General features: G+C 44.4%; 1 protein-coding gene across 1 annotated transcript; it reads left to right on the top strand.

Moving 5' to 3' along the window:
• Positions 1–9,513: 9,513 nt before the first annotated feature.
• LOC116418586 lies at positions 9,514–11,079 on the top strand. Its single transcript, XM_031934943.1, has 2 exons — positions 9,514–9,700; positions 10,486–11,079. The coding sequence occupies exons 1-2, from the start codon at positions 9,514–9,516 to the stop codon at positions 10,947–10,949; spliced, it is 651 nt and encodes a 216-aa protein (XP_031790803.1). The 3' UTR covers positions 10,950–11,079.
• The last annotated feature ends 6,320 nt before the right edge of the window (positions 11,080–17,399 follow it).

Genomic DNA, 17,399 nt, shown 5'->3' with positions numbered 1-17,399 from the left:
AATCTGTGGCTGACCACTAAACTACACAGGCTCAGGAGAGACTCCCAGGCACTAGGCCAAAAAAGAAGCAACTGGATCCTCAGAAAACTGTGAAGAATAGTACCTCAACTAATATAAATTGTTGGGGACAGATTTTTCAGTTTAAATGCAGGCAGGTTAACTGCCTACTAGAAAAACATGGCAACAACCCTCAGAAGAACAAACAGAATCTAGAGTGGATATAACATTACTACAATGCCCAGTTTTAAACCAAAAATTACTAGACATGTGAAGAATCAGGAAAGCGTGACTATACTCAGGAGAAACAAAATCAGTCCCTAGCAACTGAATCAGAGTGGGCCCAAATGTTGGATTCAACAAAGACTTCGGAGCAGCTATTATAAATATGTTCAAGAGTTAGTAAGGCACATGTTTAAAGAACATAAGGAAAGTATGGTATTACTGAGTGAACATGTAGGCAATCTTAACAGAGAAATGAAAACTCTAAAAATGAATCAAGTAGAAATTATCGAGCTGAAAAGTGTAATAGCTGAAAGTTCCCTCAAGAATACAAAGGAAGACTTGCATAAATGGAAAGGCAACACATATTTCTAGATGAGAAGTCTCAATTGTGTAATGATGTCAAGTCTCCAAAAATCAATCTATTAAAAGCTACCCCAATTAGAATTCCAACGTTATTTTTCCACCAAAATGTTCAATTAAATTTGAAAACATGATCTTAATGTTCATATGAAAAAGAGAGTACAGGCTGGGTGTGGTGGCTCACGCCTGTAATCCTAGCACTTTGGGAGGCCGAGGCGGGAGGATCACCTGAGGTCAGGAGTTTGAGACAAGCCTGGCCAGAAGGACGAAACTCCATCTCTACTAAAAATACAAAAATTAGCTGGGCGTGATGGTGTGCGCCTGTAATCCCAGCTACTAGGGAGGCTAAGGCAGGAGAATCACTTGAACCCGGGAGGCAGAGCTTGCAGTGAGCCAAGATTGTGTCACTGCACTCCAGCTTGGGCAACAGAGTGAGACTCTGTCTCAAAAAAAAAAAAAAGTACATAAAAACATAAAAATGACCACAAGATTTTGTAGGTAAAATGCAGAGGGCAGACTTTTCCTATCAAATACAATGAACATTAAAGATATTCATTAAACTAATGTGATATTAGCAAAAGATCCACAAGTAGAATTGTGGAATGGAATATAGAAGGCAGAAACATCCAAACCCACACATACATATAAATATATGAATTTAGTGTACAATAACAGTGATACTTCAAGTCAGAAAAAAGATAGCTCATTTAATAAATGTTTATTAAATTCATCTAAGTTGTTTATCAGCATGAAGTTTTCTATAATATCCTCCTTATCAGCTTTTCCCCAGCTTTATTGAGGTATAAACTGCACATGATTAATGTATACAATTTGGTGAGTTTGGACATACATATCTACTCATGTTACCATAACCACAGTCCAGGTAATAAATATATCCATCACTTCATCACCTCCAAAAGTTTCCTTGTGTCCCTTTGTCTATGTTTTTTTTGTTTTTCTGAGGTAAGAACACTAAATTTGAGATCCACCCTTTTAACACAATTATAAGTATGCAGTATCTTACTGTTAACTATAGGCAATATGTGTACAGCAGATCTCTGGACTTACTCATCTTGAACAATTGTAACTTTATACGTTTAAACAACTTCCCATGTCCCTCTCCCCCGATCCTCTGGTAACCATGGCCCTGGGTTTCCTTCTTTTTTAAAGCTGAATATGCCAGGCGCAGTGGCTCACGCCCGTAATCCCAGCACTTTGGGAGGCCGAGGTGGGCAGATCACAAGGTTAGGAGTTCGAGACCAGCCTGGCCAACATAGTGAAACCCTGTCTCTACCAAAAATGCAAAAATTAGCCAGATGTGGTGGCACATGCCTATAGTCCCAGCTACTCAGGAGGCTGAGGCCAGAGAATCACTTGAATTCAGGAGGCGAAGTTTGCAGTGAGCCCAGACCATGTCATTGCACTCCAGCCTGGGTGACAGAGTGAGACTCCATCTCAAAAAAAAAAAAAAAAGAAAGAAAAAAAACCTGAATAATATTCCATTGTATTATTCATTGCATTGAATAATATTCCAAAGAAATGTGTATGCCAATATGGTTTGGCTGTGTCCCCACCCAAATCTCATCTTGAATTGTAGTTCCCATAATCTCCATGTGTCATGGGACGGAGCTGGTGGGAGGTAATTGAATCATGGGAGTGGTTCCCCCATGCTATCCTTGCAATAGTAAGTTTTCACGAGATCTGATGGTTTTATAAGAGGCTTCCCCCTTAGATGCGTTCTCATTCTTCTCTCCCCACCACCATGTGAAGAAGGACATGTTTGATTCCCCTTCCACCATGACTGTAAGTTTCCTGAGGACTCCCCAGTCATGCTGAACTGTGAGTCAATGAAACCTGTTTTCTTTGTAAATTACCCAATTTGGGGCATGTCTTTATTAGCAGCGTGAGAACGGACTGATACAATGGGTAACTGGGTTGTTCCTATATTGTTGTGAATAATGCTGCAATGAATGTGGGAGTGCAGATATCTCTTCAAGATCCTGATTTCAATTCTTTTGTATATATACCCAGAAATGAGATTGCTGGATCATATCACAATTTAGATTTTTAAGAATCTCCATACTGTTTTCCACAGCAGCTGCACCATTTTAGTACCCAGCAAAAGTGTACAGGGATCTAATTTCTCCACAACCTCACCAACACTTGTTCCTTAACAGTTTTTTGCTTTTTTATTTTTAGTTATTTATTTATGTATTTATTTATTTTGAGACAGAGTCTCACTCTGTCACCCGGGCTGGAGCGTATTGGCGCAATCTCGGCTCACTGCAACCTCCACCTCCTGGGTTCAAATGATTCGCCTCCCTCAGCCTCCCGAGTAGCTGGGACTACAGGCGTGCACCACCACACCTGGCTGATTTTTGTATTTTGAGTAGAGATGGGGTTTCACCATGTTGGCTAGGCTGGTCTCAAACTCCTGACCACAAGTGATCTGCCCACCTTGGCCTCCCAAAGTGCTGGGATTACAGGTGTGAGTCACTGCACTCGACCCCTTAACAGTTTTTTAAATATTTGTAGAGTCTATAGCAATACCTCCTTTAAAATTCTTCATGGTTTTCTTTTTCTCTTAATCAGCCTTATTAGCAGTTTATCAAATTTATTAATCTTTTCAAAGAATCAACTCTTGACTTTGTTGATTTTGTCTATTTTTTCTTATTTATTTATTTATTTATTTATGTATTTAGAGACAGAGTCTTGCTCTGTTGCTCAGGCTGGAGTACAGTGGCACAGTCTGGGCTTACTGCAACTTCTGCCTCCTGGGTTTAAGTCATTCTCCCACCTCAACCTCCCAAGTAGCTGGGATTTCAGGTGTGCACCACCACACTCAGCTAATTTTTGTATTTTTAGTAGAGATGGAGTTTCACCATGTTAGCCAGGCTGGTCTCAAATTCCTGACCTCAAGTGATCAGCCTGCCTTGGCCTCCCAAAGTGCTGGGATTACAGGCATGAGCCACTGCACCTGGCCAATTTTCTCTATTTTTCTATTTTACTTATTTCTATTTGTATTTTGATTATTTTGTTTCTTCTATGTAGTTTGTATTTTGTTTGCTTCTCTTTTGCCTCTTATTTCATAATTGGCACTGAAATCATTGATTTTTGCATCCTTCTTTTCTTTTTTTTGAGATAGGGTCTCACTCTGTCACCCAACCTGGAGTGGATTGGCACAATATCAGCTCACTGCAACCTCTGCCTCCCGGGCTCAAGCAATCTTCCCACCTCAGACTCCCGAGAAGGTGGGGACTACAGGCACACCTCACCACACCCAGCTAATTTTTGTGGGTTTTTTGGGGGATTTTTTGTTCATTTGTTTTTTGGGTTTTGTTTGTTTGTTTTTGGAATGGAGTCTCGCTCTGTTGCCCAGGCTGGAGTGCAGTGGCACGATCTCAGCTCACTGCAACCTCCATCTCCCAGGTTCAACTGATTGTCGTACCTCAGCCTCCTGAGTAGCAGGGGTTACAGACGCCTCTTACCACGCCTGGCTAATTTTTGTATTTTTAGTAGAGACGGGATCTCACCATGTTTGCCAACCTGATCTTGATCTCCTGACCTCAAATGATCCACCTGCCTAGGCCTCTCAAAGTGCTGGGATTACAGGGGTGAGCCACCACACCCAGCATAATTTTTGTAGAGATGTGTTTTGTAGAGATGGAGTTTTGCCATGTTGCCCAGGCTGGTCTCGAATTCCTGAGCTGAAGCTATCTGTCCGCCTCAGCCTCCCAAAGTGCTAGGATTATAGGTGTGAGCCACCACACTCAGCCTCTACTTTTCTAATGTAAGGATTTGAGTCAATAAGCTGCAACTCGCACATTTTGATATGCTCTATTTTTACTATCATTCAATTCAAAATCTGGAGATTTTATAGACATCTTTTTGTTTTTTATTTCTACCTTAATTTTGCTGTGGTCAAGTGAGAATATATTCCACATAATTTCAATTCTTTAATAATTGTTGAGCTTGTTTTATAGCCTAGCACATGGTCTCTGCTGGTACACATTCTGTGCTCCTTCATCTGCCTCCTATGTCATCACTGCACACATTGACAAGACAGTGTTCTGTTCCAAGGTGCATATAGGACCCAGAGAGAAATAGGCTGGCAGGCTCCATGCTAGAAAATAGCAAAAAAAAAAAAAAAAAAAAAAAAAAAACACCTCTCAAAGGTGTTGGGAGGAGTAAATAAATTAATGTAGATATAATGTATGATACAGATTAGGGCTTAATCAGTAATAGCTTTTTTTCTTTGTCACCCAGGCTGGAGTACAGTAGCATGATCAAGCTCACTGCAACCTCTGCCTCCTGGGTTCAAGCAATTCTCCTGCCTCATCCTCCTGAGTAGCTGGGACTACCGGTGTGCTCCACCATGCGGGGCTAATTTTTGTATTTTTAGTAGAGTCGGGGGTTTCACCATGTTGCCCAGACTGGTCTTGAACTCCTGACCTCAGGTGATCCACCATCCTCGGCCTCCCAAAGTGCTGGGATTACAGACGTGAGCCATCGCGCCTAGCCTCTACTCCATTTTTAAAGTTCTCTTTTTCTGGAACTCCTATCATTTGATTGTTGCACTCTGCTTAGTCTCTAATTTTAAAAATATTTTCTTTCCTTTCTTACACCTTTGCCTTTTCACTCTACTTTCTGGATTTCTTCAATATTATCTTCCAATCCTTCCATCAAGATACTTACTTCTGCTGTTATATTTTAAATGTCCAAGGGCTCATTTTTGTTCTCCGTATTTTTAAAAATAGTGTCCTTATTTTATACCATCTCTCTGAGGATTCACATAACCAGGTAGAATGGCCATAGGAGACCCTGAATCTCGGCTCACTGCAACCTCTGAGAGGTAATTTTTTTGTCTCCATTTATTGATGTGGAAACTGAGGCTACATAACATTAAGTACCTTGCCTCAGACTAGTTTTGTTGTTTTTGTTTTTTTAATAAATAGAGACAGAGTCTTGCTAAGTCACTAGGGCTGGTCTCAAACTTCTCACCTTAAGTGATTCTCCTGCCTCGGGCTCTCAAAGTGCTTAGATTATAGACATAAGCCACCACACCAACCAGCCTAGTTTTTTTCTTTTTACTTCTAAATATTACATCATTATGTCAACAACTATTTTTATATAAATATATGTGAAAAGGGATCAATATAAAAGCTGACAAAGAAGCAAGCACAACTCTATTTTTACTGATTTATTTATTTAGAGATGGAGTCTTGCTCTGTCACACAGGCTGGAGTGCAGTGGCGCGATCTCAGGTCACTGCAACCTCCACCTCTTGGGTTCAAGTGATTCTCCTGCCTCAGCCTCCTGAGTATCTGGGATTACAGGCACCTGCCACCACACCTGGCTAATTTTTGTATTTTTAGTAGAGATGGGGGTTTCACCATGTTGCCCAGGCTGGTCTCGAACACCTAACCTCAAGTGATCCGCCCACCTTGGCCCCCTAAAGTGCTCGGATTACAGGCGTGAGCCCTCGCACCCAGCCAGCACAACTCTTTCTAGAAGGAAAGAGTGACATTGCCACTATTGGATGAAGACTCCCAGGAGAAGATGAGGTGAAGAGAGTCTCTGGGTCAGAGTCTGAATTTTGCTCCCTTGGGAGCCTTACAAGAGCCCCTTCTGGGGAGGACCGTGGACACAGCCATATCTTAGGAAGGATATGCCTTAGCATATTGGGGGCAATATTGATAGACCTTTAGTGCAGGCCAAGCTCTATCGTCCGGCAGGAATACGGCCGTGGGAATGAACTACTGTGCACGTTCTACTTCAAGGCACAGCTTCAGTCTCATGAGTGAGCATATCAGAATACTTTTTTTTTTTTTTTTTGAGACGGAGTCTCGCTCTGTCGCCCAGGCTGGAGTGCAGTGGCCGGATCTCAGCTCACTGCAAGCTCCGCCTCCTGGGTTCATGCCATTCTCCTGCCTCAGCCTCCCGAGTAGCTGGGACTACAGGCGCCCACCACCTCACCCGGCTAGTTTTTTGTATTTTTTAGTAGAGAAGGGGTTTCACCGTGTTAGCCAGGATGGTCTTGATCTCCTGACCTCGTGATCCGCCCGTCTCGGCCTCCCAAAGTGCTGGGACTACAGGCTTGAGCCACCGCGCCTGGCCCAGAATACTTTTTGAGGGTTTAAGGGAGAATCCTCAGCTGGTCGTGGCTGTAGGGCCTGGATCCTGTGCTGATGAAGTTTCTCCCTTTCTCTCCATGCAAAATAAACACTTGGCCCATTGATGCACAAGGTAAATAGTAAGTCATCTGGGAAATATAGCCAAGTCACAAGCACTAATCTTAGTTTCTAACTATGAAGTGACCTTCCAACATCCTTCCTAATCAAGTTAGGTTTTTTTGGTTTATTTTCCTTTTTCCTGCCAACTAAAAATTATCCAGTTCAGGAAATGTGGCTGATTGAATAGCAGCTGCCATGGAGGACCTACTTTGGATATTGAAACAACCTTGGAAGAAGATAAGAGACTTACTCCCATCAGCTCCTGTTTTGAGGCAGGCCTGGAGCTCATCACCCAGATTAGTCTTGGTCTCCACATTGTCCTTCCTGCATATTAGGAGAAAGTCTCTGGTCACTGTTTCTCTTTCCTCTCAATGCTAGGAAACTTCCTGTAATATTGAAAAAGTAGAAGTTGAAGTGGCTTCAATGCAAAACTAACATTCTCTAGATCTTTCTCACGCTGTTCCAAAAGTAGATCACCCACTGTTATTTCCTTTTCCTGGCTTTTTATTTTCCTAAGAGACAAAGAGATGCACTGCCACGATACTATTTCTGTTCAGAGGGGGAGAGAGAGCAAAAAGAGACAGGCACAAACATTTTCCCCAGCCTTGCCACATTCTTCACTCAGTTATAAAGAAACGCATTGCCAATAAAATAGAAAACAGAAATAGCAGGAAAATTCTGAAAGATGAGCTGTGCTGTAAATGTAAAACACAGTCACTTAACACATAATCATTCAAAGCACAGTTTGTAATGAAAATAAAGACATTTCAAAAAAGCCCATAATCTGCTTACATTACATGCTATACCTAATTCTGTTATGTTTTATTCTTCTTATACAAGAAAAAATGTTGACCTCCCTCATTCATATGGCCTGCAGATGCATTTGAGCAGGGTTTTTTTGGGTTTAATAATGTGATAAACTGGCTGGGCACTCATGCCTATAATCCCAACCCTTTGAGAGGCCGAGGCAGGCAGATCACTTGAGGCCAGGAGTTCGAGACCGACCTGGCCAACATGGTGAAACACCATCTCTACTAAAAATACAAAAATTAGCTGGGTGTGTTGGCACACACCTGTTGTCCCAGCTACCTGGGAGACTGAGGCAGGAGGCTAAGCTTGGGAAGCAGAGGCTGCAGTGAGCCAAGACTGTGCCACTGCACCCCAGCCTGGGTGACAGAGTGAGACTCCATCTCAAAAAAAAAAAAAAAATTACATTATAGAATATTAGAGCTTTAGACATTACCTAGTGTAAACTTCTTGCTTTACAGATTAGAAAATTGAGGCTTAGAAAGATTAAGTAATGGCCAGGCACAGTGGCTCATGTCTATAATCCCAGCACTCTGGGACGCCAAGGCAGGAGGATTGCTTGAAGCCAGGAGTTCAAGACCAGTCTGAGCAAAATAGAGAGAGCCCCCATCTCTACAAAAAAATTTAAAAATTAGCCAGGTGTGGTGGCATGTGCCTGTAGCCGTAGCCCTAGCTACTTGGGAGGCTGAGGCAGGAAGTCTGTTGGAGCCCAGGAATTTGAGCCTGCAGTGAGCTATGATTGCATCACTGTACTCCAGCCTGGGCAACAGAGCCAGACCCTATATCTAATTAATAATAACAAAAAGATTAAATAACTTAACCCAGGCAACACAGATGGAAAGTAGCAGAGCTGGGGGCTAGAATCCAGATCTAAATCTCCAACCCGCGTTCTTCCTAATTTATGTGGAGCCTCACACTGTCTTGCCCTGTCCCACGTGCAAGATAGCAGCCGAGAATGACTACTGCAGCATTCCTTCTGATTTCCTAATTTCCGACTTGAATATGCTATACCAGTAACAAAACCATGAGCACCCGAGACACAACCACACGCATGTGCATGCGCACAAACCCACACACATACTGTTAACACATACTGAAACGAAGATCTTGGAAGACAGCATTGTCTTCTGAAAAGAGAATCTTTGCCACGGAATGTCTGGGAAGGAAGTGTAACAGACGTTTTCGCTTACCCAATACCTTTCCCACTTTCTTCTTGCTACAAGTATCATAATTTTATTCAGATACCATGCAGTGGGGGCAGAGGGGGTGGGGGCGATGTGCTCAGAGAAGGTAGACCCAGCCTGGCCAAGCCAAGTAATTTGATTCTCCTGGTCAGTAAGATGTATGGAGAAATTGGCTGGTAGGCTTTAGGAAAACATTTCCTTTTTTTATTAAATAAGTACACACACATGCACACAAGCAGACAAAAACACTTACACCTTTCCCTTTCTTCCTGCCTTTTTTTTTTTTTTTTTTTGAAATGGAGTTTTGCTTTTGTTGCCCAGGCTGGAGTGCAGTGGCACAATCTTGGCTCACTGCAACCTCTGCCTCCTGGGTTCAAGTGATTCTCCTGCCTTAGTCTCTCGAGTAGCTGCGATTACAGGTGTACACCACCATGGCCAGTTGATTTTTTTGTATTTTCACTAGAGACGGGGTTTGCCATGTTGGCCAGGCTGGTCAAGGGAGAGAATAAGACAATCTCACTGTTTCAGCCACGTGCAGGGCGTGTTTTGTAACTTGCAGCTGAAAGCTAGTTACCTCTCTGAGGCTTTGTTTTCTCCCTTAGAAAATGGCGATAACACTACTCACCCAGTAGGTTGTAGGGGAAATGGTATAATACAATGCCTAACATAAAGGAACTCAGTAAACGGTAGCTAGTCATATCATTACCATGATAACCCTCATAGCAAACTCCTCAGTGGTGGGAATGTTTTCTCCACTCCGCCAGTGTCATGGCATCGGGTCCCTTCTCCCTACAGTGGTGGTCTGGAGACAGTTTGCCCAGCTGCCACCTCTTCTCCAAGTGCTGAGGAGCTCAGGCATGGGAACTTTGGGCCTGGGAGCTTTGGGCCTGGGAGGTAGGGAGTCCAGTCTGTGAAGGAAAACAATAAAAGTGAAAAGCAAGCATGTAAAATCATGATGACATATTGAATAATCTTAGCAAGCGACAAAGTTTTGTTTGTTTTTTGTTTTTTTAAGACGGAGTCGCACTCTGTTGCCCAGGCTGGAATGCAGTGGCCTGATCTCAGCTCACTGAAACCTCCACATCCCGGGTTCAAGCGATTCTCCTGCCTCAGCCTCCTGGGTAGCTGGGACTACAGGCACCTGACACTGCGCCCAGCTAATTTTTTGTATTTTTAGTAGAGACGGAGTTTCACCATGTTGGCCAGGCTGGTCTCAAACTCCTGACCTCGTGACCCGCCCGCCTCCGCCTCCCAAAGTGCTGGGATTACAAGCATGAGCCACCGCGCCCGGCCAAGTGTTATTTCTTATGTCCCAGAAGTCCCAACTCTGGCAATCTAGCCCATGGAAATAATCCAAATGAAGAGATAAACTTCACTCACCAAATCTTTAATTCAGATTTTTTTGCGGCCTTTAGAAGTAAATAATAATATTTCCCCTTTATATAATTATGAAGCCAACTCAGTGATGTTTATTAGAAACTAGGAGTAAGGCAATGTAATTCTTGCTATAAATTAAATGAAAACAAAATCAGAATACAAAAGTGTATGTGTGCTCTGCTTACAACCACGTGGAGCACAGCTATAATGAAACCGGGCTATACTTGGCACACCGATTGTTAAACAAGTGCAGCAGACCACAGGAAATAAGGGCGCTGCGGGTTGTTGAAGAAACTGGCCAGAAAACGGAACAAAGAGGAGAGAAGCTGACGGTGCTTACGGTGGGGCACGCAGGGGCGTTGTTTTCTCTCCACTAAGGCTGCTGGGTGGAGCCAAAATAGTTCAGGCAGCCAAGTGCATAGGCGTTGGGGGTGGCAAAGACGGAGAGGATCCCCACTGTGGCTGCACCCTGAGGAGGCGTCCGTGGCAGGAGCCCCACACCCAGGACGGGCCGCCAGCAGTGAGGAGACGAACCTGGAAGACATCCCGCTCTCCAGACATCGCGAGGGAGGCGAGTGGTGCTCGCAGCCTGGGACTTAGGAACACAGGGAAACAGCTTCCACATGCCATTTGCTGGATAAATATTTCTTGTAGGATGTTTCCTATGGATTCATTTTCTATCAGGAAAGCCTTATTTGTGGTCAGCGTCCTTGGAAAGCAGAGGCAGACAGATTTCTGTTCTTCTCGGGAGTTCTGTGGAGGGTAACGGATCAGCAATATTCCACTGAAACCAAATACCTAGGAAAAGCATGGGAGGACACACAGAAATCACAAATTTAATTTAATTGATTTATTTTTTGAGACAGGGTCTTGCTCCATCATCTAGGCTGGAGCGCAGTGGCAATCATGGCTCACTGCAGTCTCAATCTCCCAGGTGCAGGTAATCCTCCTGCCCTAGCCTCCTGAGCAGCTGGGACTACAGCTGCATGCCACCACACCCAGCTAATTTTTAAATTATATAGTTGTAGACATGGGTTCTCCCTGTGTTGCCCAAGCTGATCTCGAACTCCTGGGCTCAAGCAATCCTCCTGCCCCGGCCTCCCAAAGTGCTAGGATTACAGGTGTGACCCACTGTGCCTGGCCACAAATGTGTACTTTTTAAAACATATAAAAATAGAGTTAATAAATATTTATTTTATATGTTTATAATATGTTATAATATTTTTATATTATTATTATATATTTATTATTATATTATGTTTATAATAATTATATGTTATAAATATAAATAAAATATCTTTGCAATCAACATCTACTGTGTCCTATAACTAATTAAGATCTCCATCCATAAAAATCCCAACCCCGTTATGGATTTGGAGTTCTTTCTGGTGGTGGACTCACATTTTTTCATGCAAGCTCCTTTGCCCCCTATGCAACCATTGCCCACATTGGCAAGGCAGGGTTGTGCTCCAGAGCAGACCATAGTTCACAGGTGGAAGCAGGTGCCATGTAGGAATGAGACTACATGTACCATGAAGCAACGGAGCTCCCTGGTTCAGAGGCAAGATGTTGGCCTCTCTGGCTGTCACCATGGATGACTGCTGATTTAAGGTCTCCACCACTTCTGGTCCCTTCTCAGTTTCCTCTACCCAGCTATGTCCTCCTCTACTGATAAGCCCAGAAACAGAGCAAGTTGACTTTTTTAATGTAACAAATATTTTACAACATTCATTTGTAAAGTTTAGAAATGAAAATAATACACAATGGAATCTACCTAGCCACACAATCTTGAAAAACAATCAGTGTAATGCTGTAACTATTATGTAAGAAATAAAGGAAGGTATTTGTTTATTTATTTATTTTTAGAGACGGAGTCTTGCTCTATAGCCCAGGCTGGAATGCAGTGGTACAAAGTGGTGCAGCCTCGAACTCCTGGCTTCAAATGATCCTTCTGCCCCAGCCTTCTGAGGAGCTGGGACTACAGGTGTGCACCACTATGCCCAGCTAATTTTTAATTTTTTTGTAGAGACTGGGTCTTGCTATGTTGCCCAGGCTGGTCTTGAACTCCTTGTTGAGGATCAGTGGGAGACAAAAAGGAGGAGAGACAGTGAGGAGCTCTTGGAACTACCCACCTTTCCTACCCACCAGCAAGTCCCCAGTGAGTGATGTCCGGAATGGGGCTGGGTGGGGCAAGTGATCCTCCTGCCTCAGCCTCCCAAAGTGCTTAAATTACAGATGTGAGCCACTCTGCCCAACGGAAGGTGATTTATAATAAAATAATATATATTCCCATATACAAGTGCTCAGGACAATCACATTAATGAAGTTGTCACATTCTTGCATCTAAATATAGAATCCACATGAGCACCATGGCCGGGGATCACTGTTTTGGTGCATCTTATCAGCAACTTAAATGCCACGCTGTTATTCAAAGCGCTGCTGTCAGTGATGTGATTTTCCAAAATAATGAGCAGCTCTTGGAAAAGCTCCAAACAAAACAAAGTGCAAACTTTCCTCAATGCACACAGTAGTTGTGTTTCTGGAAAATGTAGTGTATATGAAAACCATGCAAAAATAGTCTGCGTTTACATGTAAAACAAAATTAGGTTCTAGGATCATTTTAGATGGTGGTTTTTTTTTTTTTTTTTTTTTTTTTTTTTTTTTTTTTGAGACGGAGTCTCGCTCTGTTCCCCAGGCTGGAGTGCAGTGGCCGGATCTCAGCTCACTGCAAGCTCTGCCTCCCAGGTTTACGCCATTCTCCTGCCTCAGCCTCCCGAGTAGCTGGGACTACAGGCGCCCACCACCTCGCCCGGCTAGTTTTTTGTATTTTTTAGTAGAGACGGGGTTTCACAGTGTTAGCCAGGATGGTCTCGATCTCCTGACCTCGTGATCCGCCCGTCTCGGCCTCCCAAAGTGCTGGGATTACAGGCTTGAGCCACCGCGCCCGGCCAATGGTGGTTTTTTTTTTTAAACTACTACATAAATGTTTGGGACATTCAAAAGTGAAATTCAAATTTAAGAAACATTTTTCTCTTACACAAAATAGTCTTGGGTGTTACAGGATGTCTAGCATCTCTAGTCCCCACTCACTGCATGTCAGGCACATGCTCTAATCAAATTCTCCAAGAATGCCCATTGAGAACCACTCTTTCCTGTATATGAGTAGAACTTGTACTCTCTGTCCACTTTTCTCCACATCTGGGGAAAGCTGAATCATGGGCATAAGTACCTGTAAACAGTCACCGATACACACGTTGCACCTGTAGCAAAAACCCCAAATTCAGATATACAGCCTAAGGCCCCATGGGTTGCCTAACACATCATGGTCATAGAGGGAGGAAATTTCTGGGAGAATTTCATTAAACCTTCAGCATGATTGGAGCATTGGTTCTCACCACAATACCTACAAAGGTAACTCGCACCCCGCCCAGCCCCATCCTGGACATCACTCACTGGGGACTTGGTGGTGGGTAGGAAAGGTGGTGATTCCTAGGGCTCCTGGCTGTCTCTCCTCCCCTTTGTTTCCCACTGATCTCAACACAGCTCATGACTGAGAACTTCTGACTGAGAGATTTATACAAGAGGTTGCATTCCTCAAAGTAAGTGATTATTGAGGGGGGAAAAAAAGGAAAACCATGAAAAAAACCCCGATGCACCCTACTTGCTTATATGTGCATAGAATATCTCTGGAAAAATATATAAGAAGCCAATGGTGTGGACTGTTTCCCAGGAAAGGTCCAGCATGGCTGGAGCACTGGGGTGAAAGGAGAACGTCCTTGATGCTCTACTTTTTTGTACCTTTGGAATTTTGCATGGATGGCTTGAAAATAGAAAGAAATAACATTTGATTTTTAAAAGAGGCAGTCCTTGGAAAAAAGTTATTAATTTGCATACTGCAAGTTGAGAAAGTGAGAGACCAGAGCAAGAGGAGGTCACAACAAGATAAAAAGGTGGGGGCCGTTATGGAGCCCAGGGAAAGGAGGGCTGGACAAGAGACTCCATCCATGCTTCTCTAGCACTTTCCAGGAGAATAAAGCTCTTATTCTAGCACTCTCCTCCTTTGGACCTATCTGTAGAGAGCAGAAAAGTGACCACGAGGCTCTGTTGCATGATAACCCCTTAAAAACCACCAACTTTCCGTGGTCTTCCAGCAACCCATTTGGACGTCGTCCCCGCGGTTGACTCCTTCAGTCCCTATGTGCATCCTCCGAGTGCCCCTGGCCTCCTGCCCTCCCTTAGCTGTGCTGCACAGAAAACCGCCCCAGCTCTTGGGTTAAACAGATCTCATAACAAACGTCAGAAGCAGCATCCTGGCTTATAAGTTGTTTCTTGGTGAGTGCAATGGGCATGCCGTGCTCCTCCAGGCCTGACCACCTGTATAAGAGTTGGCAGGAGTACATTTCTAAACTCACACTCTTAGGGCAGTAGAGGTGGGGCCCAAGACCTTTGTCTCTCCTGGTGTCAGTGAGCTCAGTGTAGCCCCTTTTCCTTGTTCCAGGTCTGGAAGCTGCAGTCACAGACACACAAAGGTGCTGGGGCTTGCACATGCACCAGCGTCACTTTCTCCAGCCACACCGCTACGTTTGAGGGCTCTCCTGTCCTTCTCTAACAGAACTAGTCTGGGACTAGACGCCAGGCTTTGGGCTAACTACTTGATGTGTCTTCACTTATTTAATCCTTCCAATAACCCTTTAAGTTAAGTACCATTATTATCGTCATCAACCCCCATTTTATAGAGAAGGAAACTGAGGTGCAGAAAAATTCTGGTTGAGGTTCACAGCAAATAAGCAGTGGAGGCCAAGTGTGCCCCCAGGTGGACCCAAATCAAAGCCACACTGTTACCTTCTGCTCTGCGCTGCCTCCCGGGGCAGTAGCCCTTGTGAGCCTCCCCATGTCAGGGTGTCTAATGAAAAGCTTCCCTGCTGGTTGAGCTGAAGGGGTCAGGGTCGGGGGTGTACAGAGAAACTCAGGCCACAGGGCCTTTGGGCAGGACTGGGGTCACAAAGTAATCATGGTTTCCCGGTGAACACAAGACTTTTGCCCTCAGGCAAGACTCCTTGATGTCTGGTGGAGCCTGTGCTCCCCAGCAGTGCTCACAGATCCACCCCGACTGCCAGCCAGCCCCTGGATGGCGGTGCCTGTCTAAGATTCTGCAGTCAGTGCCACGCAGCTACCTCCAGAGGCCCTGCAGCCTAGCCATGTGGCCCCAAGCTCCGGGCTAGAGGCCAAGGGGAGTGTCCCTTCCCTCTCTGTGTCACCCAGGGCATAGGTCACCCAGGCAGCCTGGCATGATGCCTCCAAGCCACTGTGCTAAGGCTTCTACAGCTTCTGCTCCCTCCCTGCCTCCATGGGGCCCAGACCTAGCCCTGATGCTGCTCGGGGAACCGGGTCAGAGCAGCACCCTAGCTCCCCCACCTCCAGGAGCCCTCAGCCTTGGCCTGCTATCATCCTCGTCCCGCCCCAATCCTGCAAATCGGGCCCTTGCAGGATTCCTGCTGACTCAGCAGCTGGGCCTGGACAGGACTTAGTCCCAGCATGAGCCAATCCCCCTGTAGCGTAGGCGAGAATGACAAGCCCTCTGCCAGATGGTTCTTTATTGCTCTGAGACTTCCCTGGGATAATTCCACCCCAGGAGCCCTCTATCTGCTTCCGTCTCCTCCCCACACACCCCCTGGCCTTAAAAAAGGATGATCACCGACCACAGGCACTGAAAAGAGCAAAGCAAGAGCAGCATCAATACCATCACACAGTGGCACACATAACACTCTTTGAGTTTCTTATGTTTCCTAATCGCTTTTTCCTGCTAAAATATAGTAGCTTAACAAAAACAATGACAACAACAATCTAGTGTTTGCCACTTACAAGGCACTTTCTCTGTGAGTCGCATGACATGGTAAAAGAGAAAGAGACGAATTATAAAACGCAGCAAGATCATGAGTCAATGATTCACCCTGTCCAAGTCTGCTTCTTTTTTTTTTTTTTTGAAGACAGTCTTGCTCTGTCACCAGGCTGGAGTACAGTGGCACAATCTCAGCTCACTGCAACCTCTGCCTTCCGGGTTCAAGCAATTTTCCTGCCTCAGCCACCCGAGTAGCTGGGACTACAAGCGCACGCTACCATGCCCAGCTAATTTTTGTATTTTTAGTAGAGACAGGGTTTCACCATGTTGGCCGGGATGGTCTTGATCTCTTGACCTCGTGATCCGCCTGCCTCGGCCTTCCAACTGAGCCTGCTTTTTTGCTTGTAAAATGGAAGAGTCATAACAACCAACTTGAGTCTTGACATTTTAATGAAATAATGCATGGGAAAGCAGAAAACAGCACAAAGATTACTGGTTATAAGAGCTAAATCACTGTGACTCCAGATCCAAATTCAAATACCTACTGAATCAGTGGTTTCTAACTAGTCAATTTTTTTTCTTTTGAGACAGAGTCTTGGCTGGGTGCAGTGGCTCACACCTGTAATCCCAGCTCTTTGAGAGGCCGAAGCGGGCAGATCACTCGAGGTTAGGAGCTGGAGACCAGCCTGGCCAACATGGCAAAACCCCGTCTCTACTGAAAGTAAAAAAATTAGCTGGGCGTGGTAGCATGTGCCTGTAATCTCAAGTACTGGGGAGGCTGAGGTGGGAGAACTGCTTGAACCTAGAAGGTGGACGTTGCAGTGAGCCGAGACTCCATCTCAAAAAAAAAAAAAAAAAAAAAAAGGAGAGAGACAGACAGAGTCTCACTCTGCTTCTAGGCTGGAGTGCAGTGCTGTGATCTCAGCTCACTGCAGCCTCCGCCTCCCGGGCTCATGCAATTCTCTGGCCTCAACGTCCCAAGTACCTGGAACGACGGGCACATGCCACCATGCCTGGTTAATTTATTATTTTTTGTAGAGACGTGGTTTCACCATGTTGTCCAGGCTGGTCTCAAACTCCTGAGCTCAAGCTATCCTCCTGCCTTGGCCTCCCAAAGTGCTGGGATTACAGGCATGAGCCACCGTGCCTGGCGACTAGCCAATTTTTTAAAAATTACATTTTCTAGAGGTGTCATTTTTACTGGGAAAAACACAATGACACCATTCAAGAAAAAAATTGAACAGTAACTTTAATCACTACATTAACACAATTTTAAAGGTTGATCTGCATCATATATACTTTTTAAAGAATGTTTTCATCATATGTAGGCAGTTTTTTTTTTTTTTTTTTTTTTTTTTTTTTTTTTGTTGTGTTTTT

Source organism: Piliocolobus tephrosceles, chromosome X (genome assembly GCF_002776525.5).
Source record: "Piliocolobus tephrosceles isolate RC106 chromosome X, ASM277652v3, whole genome shotgun sequence".
Lineage (NCBI taxonomy): Eukaryota > Metazoa > Chordata > Mammalia > Primates > Cercopithecidae > Piliocolobus > Piliocolobus tephrosceles.
This window is presented reverse-complemented; position numbering and strand designations above follow the sequence as displayed.